Source organism: Diabrotica virgifera, chromosome 2 (assembly GCF_917563875.1).
Source record: "Diabrotica virgifera virgifera chromosome 2, PGI_DIABVI_V3a".
NCBI classification, from domain to species: Eukaryota; Metazoa; Arthropoda; class Insecta; order Coleoptera; family Chrysomelidae; genus Diabrotica; species Diabrotica virgifera.
Window position 1 is genome coordinate 10,187,201 of NC_065444.1, and position 12,532 is coordinate 10,199,732.

Genomic DNA, 12,532 nt, shown 5'->3' on the forward strand with positions numbered 1-12,532 from the left:
AAATCAATGAATTATATACAATTCGTCGAATAAAATTTATTAGACGTTTATATTATTTATATTTTGTTTCAATATAATTTTGATAATTTAATGTTAAACTGGCGAATTTACTTTCTTATAAATATTTACAGCGAGATTCACGTGCCAATTTATTCGAAGAGTAAGTATTTATTTGATAAATTAATAAAATAAGTCTTATTCTAATTAATAAAATAAGTCTTATTAAGTTTCACCGACAAATAGTAGTCTCTGAATAAAGTTATTCGACCAATAAACTGACATTTCTCCATTTTACTAACGTTAAATAAGAATAATTTTGCTTATTTATCAAATAAATACTTACTCTTCGAATAAATTGGCAAGTTAATCTCGCTGTAAATATTTATAAGAAAGTAAATTTGCCAGTTTAACTTTAAATTATCAAAATTATATTCAGTCGTCTATCAAATCTCTTAGTGATTAGACGTGTTTGATTTAAAAGTCGATTCACTAATTGCCGCAAAAAATACACAGTTTGTTTACCTTTTACTCATTTATTTGGTTAAGTTTTTTGGATTTCTACAAGTAAGTCGATTCATTACTTAATTTGTCCTGGGAAATTATACTTAAAAATCCGACTTCTGTCTGGGACGGATGTCGGGAACTTCACCTGGCGGCGGGAAGCCGCCGCGATCTTCAAATATAAGAATCGAGGATATCAGGGTTCTGGATGGCATGGAACTCGACGATTCAAATGTAAATATTAATCAAGATGGTTTTCGTGGATTTACAGAAGCCGATAAGAATAATATTGCAACAGGGGACAAAAATCAAATTTTTGCCAGCAGATAATGATAACAATAAAAGCTCATTAACAACAACAGCAAGTAATTTAGACCAGCCAAACCAGTCTTTCAGACGCGATATTTCCATTAATAATCGATTGACGTCAAGAGATACAGGTCCGTACTTAATTTTTGTGGAACACGAAGTTTTGAATGTGGGAAGATTGCATCCAATGAGACTTGGTGAAAAACTGTTAGCACTTTCGGAATACGAAAAATCGATCTTAGAAATTAGTAGCGTGGGTCGTAACAGACTTAAAATTGAAGTTAATTCAGGGTTAGTTGCGAACAAATTAGTGGAAAATTCGGTATTCAAAGACAATAAACTGATAGCTTATATCCCCTCACATTTAACTGAAAAAAAAGGTATTGTGAGATCGGTCGATACATATCTGACTGAAAATGATCTTGTTAAAGTTATAAAATCAGAGTGTTCTGTTCGTAAGGTTCAAAGAATGTTTCGAAAAGTAATAAAAGACGGAGTGATTGAAAAAATCCCCCGTCAAATGATAATTGTCACATTTGCAGGGAACAAAATTCCCCAATTTATTTATATAAATAAAGTGAGATGTCCTGTAGACACGTACGTTCATCCTGTTATGCAGTGTTACAATTGTCTTCGTTACGGTCACTCTGCATCTCAATGTAAAGGAAAAAAGAAATGCCGAAACTGCGGCAAAGAAAATGATAACGAATGCACTCAATGTGATAACTTCTGCATTTTTTGTAACTCTAATTCACACAACTCGACAAATCGAGATTGTTCAGAGTATAAAAAACAAAAACGAACTAAGGAAGCAATGGCACACCTTAATATTTCTTTCAAAGAGGCCGAAAAAGTTATTGACAATCCTGCCTACACTAGTATTGTTCAAAAAAACAGATTTGCTCCGTTACTGTCATCCACTACTGAATTCCCTTCATTAGTTTCCAGGCCAAATACCTATTCCAATATTGCTCAAAGCTCATCAAAACATTTGCCTTCCATTGCAAATATTTCAAATACTGCAGCTTCTACTAGAAAAAAACGAAAAATACACCCATCGTCTCCTACGCTTATTACCGCTCCAAGCGAATTTAGCTTTTGTGCTAGCCCCGTATTCCAGTTCGGAAACTATAATAAAAATGTATCTAAAAATAACGATGAACATCTTAAAAATGAATTCGCTACTACTTTGAAGGATTCAATCAATAATTTCTTTTCAGACATTCCTGCTCGAAACCCTGCGATTAATAGTTCAGTTCCCTCTATACAAGATGTAGAAAATATAATTAACAGCGTGATTAAACATTTCTTTACCTGATATGGCCGGTTTAAAAATTGTCCAGTGGAACGCTAGATCAGCGTACTCTAATAAAAACTCTATTACGCAACTTTTTACAGAAGAACACTTTGATATAGCTCTTATTTCGGAAACTTGGTACAAACCTAAGTATGAAATGTCCTTACAGGGATTTAATATTATTAGAAAAGATAGACGTAATAAACGAGGTGGAGGTGTTAGCATAATTATCTCTAATAATATTAAATACAATAATATAGTATTCAACCAAACATTTAATAAAAATATTGAAGTTTGTGGCATTGATATTGATGTCAATGGCACCAAAATATCTGTGGTTAGTATTTATCGTCCAGGTAGCATTGCAGTCACAGTGAACGACTATGTTTCTCTTTTTCAACAAATTCCGCATAATTTTATTATTGGTGGCGACTTTAACGCCCATCATGGAGCCTGGGGCTCTATAAACAATGATCATAGCGGTAACATACTCATGGAAGCTTTAGAATACTTCGACAACTTTATCATTGCAAATGACGGATCTCCTACCAGAGTATCTGCCCCTGGCTCTCCTCCATCATGTGTTGATCTTACCCTCATTTCGTCCAACTTTAGCTCACAATTCTCTTGGTCTGTTAAAGCAGATACGTATGGCTCTGACCATTATGCTATCACATTTGTGTTACAACAACTCAGAATTGATAATATTAATATTACCCCCATTCATAAATGGTCTATGCGAGAAGCTGATTGGGCATTGTTTCAAACAAAAATTGATAAAGATTTCTCCGAGATTCCGCTTTTCAACAATACTAACGAAATGATTAACTTTATCACCAATTCAATGACATCCTCGGCGGATTCAGCTCTTAAAAAAACTTACCCCTTCTCTCCTAAAAAGGCTCCTCATCCCCCTTGGTGGGATGAGGAATGTCAACAGTTAGTTACCCAAAGGAAGGAAGCTTACAAAACGTACAAGCGCAATATGATAACTTCAAATTATATCAATGTAAAAAAAATAGATGCGCTATGCAAAAGAACCTTCAAATTGAAAGCCAAACAGGCTTGGGCAGACTATTGTACTCAACTTAATAGGAATTCAAATCCCTCGGAAATTTGGCGCCGGATCAATAGATTTCAAAAGAAGAAAAATGATATCCAACCATGTGAAGAAGATAAGGCGGAAATACTTTTTCATAAATTAGCTCCAAGTTTTGTTAGTCCTTACATTCACTACACACCCACCAGTAATCATGATCATTCTCTTCTAGCCCCAGTTACACTAAGAGAGTTAGAACTTAATATCAAATCGTCAAAACTTACTGCTCCAGGCTTAGATGGCATCAATTACATGATGATTAAAAAGCTCCCTGACTCGGCGAAACACTTTCTTTGCAAAATATATAACAATATACTTTCAGGAGATACGGATTACCCCTCACTAAAACAGTGTCTAATTATTCCTATTCCTAAGGTCAGTGACAACAAAGCTCTGCGACCCATTTCTCTAATGTCTTGTGTATTAAAAACTTTGGAAAGAATTATCAAACTCAGATTAGAATGGTGGTTAGAAAATAATAACATCCTCCCTCAATCCCAGTTTGGTTTTCGGCGAGGTAAAGGTACTCTCGACTGTGCAGCCAATCTTGCAACGGAAATTCAGTTGGCTTTTTCAGAAAACCATTATTCAGCTGCCTTATTTTTAGATATCTCTAGTGCTTATGAAAGCGTGATGTTGGATTGTTTATATGAAAAGTTAACATACATCCATATACCACCACAATTTGCATTTGTTCTTATTAATATGTTCCTCAGACGACAGATCTTTATAAAATACAATACAAATACTCTAGGTCCTAGAGAGGTTAACTCTGGTCTGCCACAGGGGTCGGTGTTGAGCCCGCTTCTATTTAATATCTATACCCTCGATGTTCACAACCTTGGTATGAACGCAAGAATTTTACAATATGCTGACGATTTTTCTATATACACTACTCATAAAAACTACTCTCAATGTGTTAGTAATCTTAAGTATATAGTGCATTGCTGCTTTAAATACTTTCCTGAACAGGGATTTGAAATATCACCTCATAAATCTGCTATTGTATTTTTTACCAGACACCAATTGCCAGAACTTAATAGCCTTACAATTCAAAATCACACTATACCTGTTTGCAAAACATACACATATTTGGGTATCACATTTGATTGCAAACTGACCTGGTCTGATCACATATCAAGATGCATTAAGAAAAGTGAAAAAAGTCTTAATATCCTAAGAGCAATTAACAGATATCATTGGGGCGCTGACCCTAACATTAACTTGATTTTCTACCGAGCGTACACTCGATCTATCCTAGATTATGGTTGTTTCTTGTATGGATCAGCCACTAATTCCAGACTTTCACAAATAGATAGGGTACAGTTCAAGGCTCTACGCATTGTTCTTGGTGCATTTAAATCCACTCCCACAGCTGCTCTCCTTGCAGAGTGTGGCGAACCCCCCATGCAACTTCGACGACAGTTACTAGCTGAAAAATTCGTCGTTAAACAAAAACGATTTACACACAACGACCTTATTAAAAATTTAGGCATCTTAACTGCATATAGCTACACTAATAAATACTGGCATAACAGAAACTGTCCCCCTCTAGCTGATGCATTTGCAACAGTCTCAAACATCGAACTACGTGATGATTCTGGTTTGCCGTTCTTCACGGCTAAATTCGATATATGTCTTACACAACCAAATATTATTTTTCCAGAATATAATGATAACCCAGCAATTAATAACATATCTATGCAAATAGAATTAGAGAAATTAGGTAATGTACATAAATTTTTTACAGACGGATCCAAATCCCCTACTGGAACAGGATGTGCAGTGTACAGGGAAAACACAAACGAAAGTTTGTTGTTTAAACTAAACAAAAACTCTACAATCTTTACAGCAGAGGCACTTGCTATATTTAAGGCTTTGGATTGGGCAAACAATTCACTGCTACCCTTGTCAAACTTGGCTATAATATCGGATTCGAAATCTGTTTTATCAGCTCTGGTGTACCCGGTTACCTCCATATACAATAACTCAATAATCGTGGAAATTTTGACAACCTTAAGAGCCTTAGATTATAAACAGATAAATACATTCTTCATATGGGCCAAAGGGCATTCCTCCATAACTGGAAACGAAACAGCTGACAAACTGGCAAAAAGAGCTATCACTGATGGTAAACAAGCCCCCGAATTAACGCTACAAGACGCATTATCTATATGTAAGCAAAACTTAAGAACTAAATGGGCAGACAAATGGACAACAATTAGATCTAACAATGCATTTCAGTACTGCACGCTTTTTCCAACACTTCCTTCTACAAAGCTTGCTAAAAGAAGCCATCCCAATAGAAAAATTAACACCAAATACATTAGGTGCCTCTTTGGACACGGAGCAGTCAACTCTAAGCTTTATAAGATGAAATTGGCCACATCCCCCCTCTGTGACTGCAGTGACAGTTTTGACGACTTTAATCACTGGATTTTTCAATGCGGTCATAACTCTAATGCCACCTCTTACCTTATTACGGAACTAACGAAACTAAAAATCCCGTTTCCTCAAAATTATCTTTCCGTTATGCTGGAGTGCATCCATAATCCCGAAGTAAGAGCTATTTTTTGTAACTTTTTAGGTCGTACGAGGAGACGCTTATAATTTCCTCAACTTTTAGGTCTGTATCAACCAATCCAAATTTTATTCAGTTAGGTATTAAATATATATGTATAGATTTGTAAAAACTGTATTTGTACCAAATAATTGTATTCAGTTACTGTATTTATATGTACAGATTTGTAAAAATTGTATTTGTACCAAATTGTGTTCAGTTATATGTATAGTCTTTTAAATGTTATAAATTTTCGTGGCAAAACGGGTTCTTCCCAAAGCCAATAAACCAAAAAAAAAAAAAAAAAAATTATATTGAAACAAAATATAAATATAAACGTCTAATAAATTTTATTCGACGAATAACTATTCATTGATTTATTTGTTGTTGGTGAAACCGGACCTTAGCAACGAATAACATACTGTCTCTGTGCGCATGCGCGCAGAATAATAAAAATTCACTCTCTATTGCGCCTAAAGAAGTATAACTTCAACAAACATGTGATGTTTATAACGTATGCTAGGACATTTGACTAGATATTTTTACTATTCTCTCATTTGTTTTATCGTAATTAAATGTAATATTTTATTCATTTCAGAATGTGTCAGTATTTTCCAAGTCGAGATGCAGACGACGCTGTGATAAGACCTTTACCCAAAGTAAAAAGACTGTTGTCGGATCAGGCAACCTTGCCAAATATCGTACAGTTGCTGCTTACTTTTGATCCTATCTTAGTTGAAAAGGTGGCTACACTGTTGTGCGAAGTAATGACAGATAATCCAGAAATGTCCAAACTATACACGTCTGGTGTGTTTTACTTTATTATGATGTATACGGGTAGTAATGTGTTGCCTGTAGCGAGGTTTTTAAAACTAACACATTTGAAGCAAGCGTTTAAAACTGAGGAGGTAATTGTTTTTTGCTCAATTGTAACCAAACTATTGCAATGAATGTAACACTTAATTTATTTAGTGTTTATTTCAATTTATTTACAATTATTTTTTAAAAATAAAATAAAAATTTCATTTTTAATTCAGTTGCATTCAGCATTATTAATAATATTTAAAAATATTAAAAATATTACTAAAAGATTTTTAAATTGAAAACTTATTGGTCCATTTTCTTGGTAACACCTCCAAGGCTTCTAAAATTTGCAAGCCATATGGATGCTGAAGCGAAGAAGACAAGAGGGAATTCAAAAACTTACAATTCACGAACCCGTCTGTTCAGCTGGTAAATTCCAACAGAAAATGGACCTAGTTACTCAAAGGAGTAAAGACCAATATAAAAATAAAATAAAAATTTCAATGGATCAAAATGGACCAATAAGTTTTCAATTTATAAATCTTTTAGTAATATTTTTAAATATTATTAATAATGCTATTAGGATTGAAAAAACTTCATCTTTTAACTGCCAGATGACGCTAGTCACCTAATATTTTCACTTCAGTTGCAATGGGTGGGAAAAGCTCTCGGTACTGATCGGTTAGAATATGGAGAAGAAGCCTACGTTCTCTCCGATGAGAGATTGTTTTGCCTTCGCATTGCAACTGAATTAAAAATGAAATTTTTATTTTATTGTTATATTGGTCTTTACTCCTTTGAGTAACTAGGCCCATTTTCTGTTGGAATTTAGAAGCTGAACAGACGGGGTCGTGAATTGTAAGTTTTTGAATTCCCTCTTGTCTTCTTCGCTTCAGCATCCATTTGGCTTGCAAATTTTAGAAGCCATGGAGGTGTTACCAAGGAAATGGACCAATAAGTTTTCAATTTAAAAATCTTTTAGTAATATTTTTAATATTTTTAAATATTAATAATGCTATTAGGATTGAAAACTTCATCTTCCAATTATTTTTTAATTTGTTTATACCTACTAATTTTATTTATATTATTTATGGACTGATAATTCCAAAAACGTTCGTTCTGTACATTTATGTAATCCTATGGGAATTTTTAAATTTTAATTTCTAATAACTTTCATTGCTCCTTTGATTTTTATATTTGTTTACTTCTTTAATCCTTATTTTTTAGGAAGCATCACCGATTATACAGAAGAGTATTTTAGGAAGGCTTCTTCCCGAAGCAATGATACATTATTTAGAAAATTATGAGGCTGAAAGATTTGCCCAAATCTACCTAGGGGAGTTTGATACGCCAGAAGCAATTTGGAATTCTGAAATGAGGTAGGTTAAATGTTGAACATGGCCATCAAAGTATGTATGAGGTTACGAAGATGTTTTGATACAAAAATAATTAAATTTCTTATAATAGAGCCTAACATATACCATATCACTCATGTCACGGGTTGACATACAGGGTGCGCCAAACCTCTGGTTTTCTTTGATTACGGCTAAACTATGGGATTTACAAAAAAATGTTTTTAACAAAACTAATGTATATCAAAACCGTCTATAATTTTTAATTATACAGGGTGAGTCAGAACGACGGTATGGCCCAAGGTTGTATTTTTTTTAAATGGAACACCCTATATATTAAATGATTTTTGAATATACTTTTTTAAAATATGAAAAATTTGTATAAGGTCTTATAGGCCTAAAGTTAATAATTTTCGAAATATTTACATTTTTATTGAGAAAAATGGTAATATTTGTAGGGCTGTGGATTATGTTTCCAAAGTAATAAAAAATTTAAGTGGTAGGTCAAAGTTTTTATAATATAGTATCATTTTTAAATAATTTAATATCTTTTACTTATAGCCATAAAATATACAGTGTGATCACTATTTGCAAATACAAAATTTTCTCATTTTTTTAAATGGAACACCCTGTATATTAGTATTGCATTTTGTAGTAAATATTACAACCTTTCTTTTGGTATAAGGTTTTATGTACATAGCATGTTTGGTTTTGTAAATATTTAAAAAAGAACTATAGATTTTACGTTTCGCGGATATTTTATATCCGCGATAATTTTAATTAAATTTTTTTGCAAAAAAAATTATAATCTGATTTTAGAAACATACACTAAAATATCAAAGATAAAAATAAAAACGTAATTAAAGGTTAAAATAAAACGTATGCAAGTGCAACTTAATTGAATATAATAACTTTAAAATTATGTTACAAACAATATTTTACCATACTAATAAGTAATTAATATGGATAAATTAATTATTAAATTAAACAACCAATTTTAAAATCTACCCTAGAAATTTTTCTGCCCTAGTAACTTTATTGTACCCAATTTTGATAGTTAAATTGTACTTACGAGTAAGATCAGTTAATAACTTTTTAATTTATCTTGAGAACGTATAAAGTATGCTTTGAAACAAATGAACGTTATAGAAGTATAATATTATGAAGTAAATAGTATCTATGTAGTCGTGTCACAAAAGCTGGGAATAATTTCTAATGGTTTCGCCCATAACAAATGTCATATTCACCAATTGTTCGGTTGAAAAATTAAAATTTAAAATATAAAAAATTGTTACAAAAATTTTAACTACAAAAGAATTACCAGCTTTTGTGACACCAGTTTTTGTGACACCTATTTATATTAATAATTTGGCTGATACATTTAACATTTATTTGTTTCAAAGCATACTTTATAATTATGTTCTCAAGATGTAAGTAAATTTAAAAGGTAAATTAAAAGTTTAACTGATCTTACTCGTAAATACAATATAACTAACAATTAATTTGGTGCAAGAAAGTTGCTGTGGTAGAAAAATTACTAGGTTAGATATCAAATTTAGTTGTTTATTTAATTTAGTAACTAATTTATGCATTCATTAGTATGGTAAAATATTTTTTGTAAAATAATTTTAAGATATTAAATTCAATATAATTGTACTAGTATACGATTTATTTTAAACTTTAATTACGTTTTTATTTTCATATTTAATATTTTAATGTATGTTTCTAAAACAAGATTATAATTATTTTTTTTTGCAAAAAAATGTTTTAATAAAAAATCCGCAAAAAGGTAACGTCTATAGTTTTCTTTAAATATCTTCAAAACGAAACATACTAGGTACATACAACCTTATACCAAAAGAAAGGTTGTAATATTTACTACAAAAGCCAATACCCAGGGTGTCCCTGTTTAAAAAAAATGAGAAAATTTGATATTTGCAAATAGTGATCACACTGTATATTTTATGGATATATGTCAAATATGTTAATTTATTTAAAAATAACAGTATACTAAAAAAACTTTGACATGTCATAAAAAATTTTATTACCTTGAAAGCCTAATTCACAGCCCTTTGAATATTACCATTTTTCTCAATAAAAGTGTAAATATTTCGAAAATTGTTAACTTTAGGCCTATAATACCTTCTAATAATTCTTAATATTTTTAAAAAATATATTCAAAAATTATTTAATACATAGGGTGTTCTATTTAAAAAAACAAAACTTTGGTTCCTACCGTCGTTCTGACGCACCCTGTATAATCTAAAATAATTTTAAATTATAGACGGCGTCGATATACATTATTTTGTTAAAAACATTTTTTTGTATATCCCATAATTTAGCCATAATCAAAGAAAACCAGAGGTTTGGCGCACCCTGTATATATGGCGTCACTAATAATCATTATACAGTAACCGCCACCCTACTAGACACATAGGAACATTGAGCTATTACAGTCCTAGACCCTTCACTTGTTGCAATGTTTATTTTTTATGTCTAGTGACGTTTAAAACGTCAGAAAACGTATAGAAACTGAATATTAACATAGAAAGTTGACAATTAATAAATCAGCTGTATTTGACACTTATAGTTGTCATTTTGTTAAAATTGTGTAAGTTTTAAAGTATTGTAATATTCTTGGTGTTTTATTTAAGTTATTTTAAAGCAGAGTATAGTCTGTTCGCTAAACTCAGACGCAACGTTCTAGATATTTTAGTCGGTAATTTTGCCAATTTTAGTAAAATTGGCAAAAAATAATTACTAAATAGTTAATAATCACTAAATGGTTAGTAATTTCGCCAATTTTTGCAAAATTGGCAAAAAACAAACAAATTATCGACTAAAATATGTAGCCAGTTGGGTCTGAGTTTAGCAAACAGACTATAACAATACTATTAATGCATTTTTTGTGTGAAAAAAGAATTATTTTGAATAGTTTCTTGACAGTAACATGACAGAGATGAAAGTCACATCTGAGAACGGACCGGATTAGCCCATAAGCATAGCAGTTAGGCACCTACCCATGTATCTAGTAGCGTGGCGTTCACTGTATATGATTTAAGAGACAGTACCCAGCTTCAAAAGTCAAAATTTGAGCACAGTCAAATCCTTTACTTTTATTTAAATATCCCCTTCGACACCAATGTAATGATTTTATCTTTAATTTATTTACAGTCTTTATTTTACAGATATTTTAACACTTTCTTAAACTCACTTACGTTAAAAACGCAACTACAGTCGGAAAAATGAAAGATTACTCATGAACGATCCCATCAATCACTTATTTTGTATTTGGTGTCTTTTTCTACAGCAAACGTTTGTTATTTATAGAAAAAGACAGCAAATACAAAATAAGTGATTGATGGGATCGTTCATGGGTAATCTTTCATGTATTTAATTTTTAATATATGCATTTTTGTTTATTACTTACTATATGAACTTATAATTTCGACCGTCTAAAATCTAAATCGTTCTTTATTTATATATTTTGTGAATCGGTTCTCGATCCTCGTAGAAATTTCTCGATTGGTGGGTCATCGAAGTCAGACTACGCGTCGTCATCTAGATTGTTCGATTAGGCTCCACACGCTTTGATATTGGTAGGTCATCGAACGCCACACAAATATTTGATAGGCAGTTTTGGCGTTACAGTACCTACTACAGTAGACTCCCTCTATAACGAGACTAATTACCTCGTTATAAGCGGATCTCGTTATATCAGACAATAATATTGTGCATACCACCACCACTGAAATGTTTTGATGCCTCTTACGTAGTTTATTAGGTGTGGATGGTCGACCTCAACAATGAAATTTGGCCATCGTAAATTGTAAATTTCCTACAATATTTAATATCGGTCGATAGATAAACAAGAAGGAAGAAGTTTATTACCGGCGGTGGAATCTATTACAGCACTGGTCTCAATAAGCACACAGATGTTGGTCATTCCTGTATACAGGCAGTTATGGTATTTATTTATGGCCATCACCACACCAAAAACAGGTAAAGAAACATATTCTTCGATTTCATTTTTCCTCGTTATAGAAATGTTATAGTTCAATAGGAATTTCATGGGACATCTAGTGCACCTCGTTATATGCGAAATTTCGTAATACACGTGTTCGTTATAGAGAGAGTGTTATCTATATTTTTATGTTTTAGGCGGATGCTGATAGAAAAAGTGGCAGCTCACATTGCAGATTTTACCCCTCGTTTACGTAGTCATACTATGGTCAGATATCACTACATTCCCATACCCGCCGTTAGATATCCACAGTTAGAACATGAACTGTTTTGTAACATATTTTACCTACGCCATCTGTGTGATACTCACAAATTCCCTGAGTGGCCTATTCCAGATGCAGTAAGTTCAAGTTCTTTTAAATTTTTAGATTTCCACCTTTTAATCTTTGATGCTACTAGGGGAGCCCAAGCGGGGATTTTTGCAGTTACTCGAGCGCGTCAGATTATCATATGGGGAGAAACCTGGTACCCTGCAGATGTACCTCTACCATATATTGGCTCTTAACACAGGGAAGTTCGTTAAGGGGGCCGAAAAAAAAAATCTATTCTTAAAAATACTCGAAATTATGAGATTAAGGTAAGGTAAG

The 12,532-nt window shown here is 32.3% G+C and overlaps 1 protein-coding gene across 1 annotated transcript in view; it reads left to right on the forward strand.

Annotated features, from left to right (window-relative positions):
- LOC126879950 (dnaJ homolog subfamily C member 13) overlaps nt 1–12,532 on the forward strand; it is a 91,934-nt gene that overhangs the window by 39,817 nt on the left and 39,585 nt on the right. Inside the window, exons 16-18 of the mRNA XM_050643342.1 lie at nt 6,365–6,674; nt 7,798–7,949; nt 12,084–12,285. Of these exons, the coding sequence (XP_050499299.1) occupies nt 6,365–6,674; nt 7,798–7,949; nt 12,084–12,285 (664 nt within the window). The remainder of the gene's footprint in view (nt 1–6,364; nt 6,675–7,797; nt 7,950–12,083; nt 12,286–12,532) is intronic.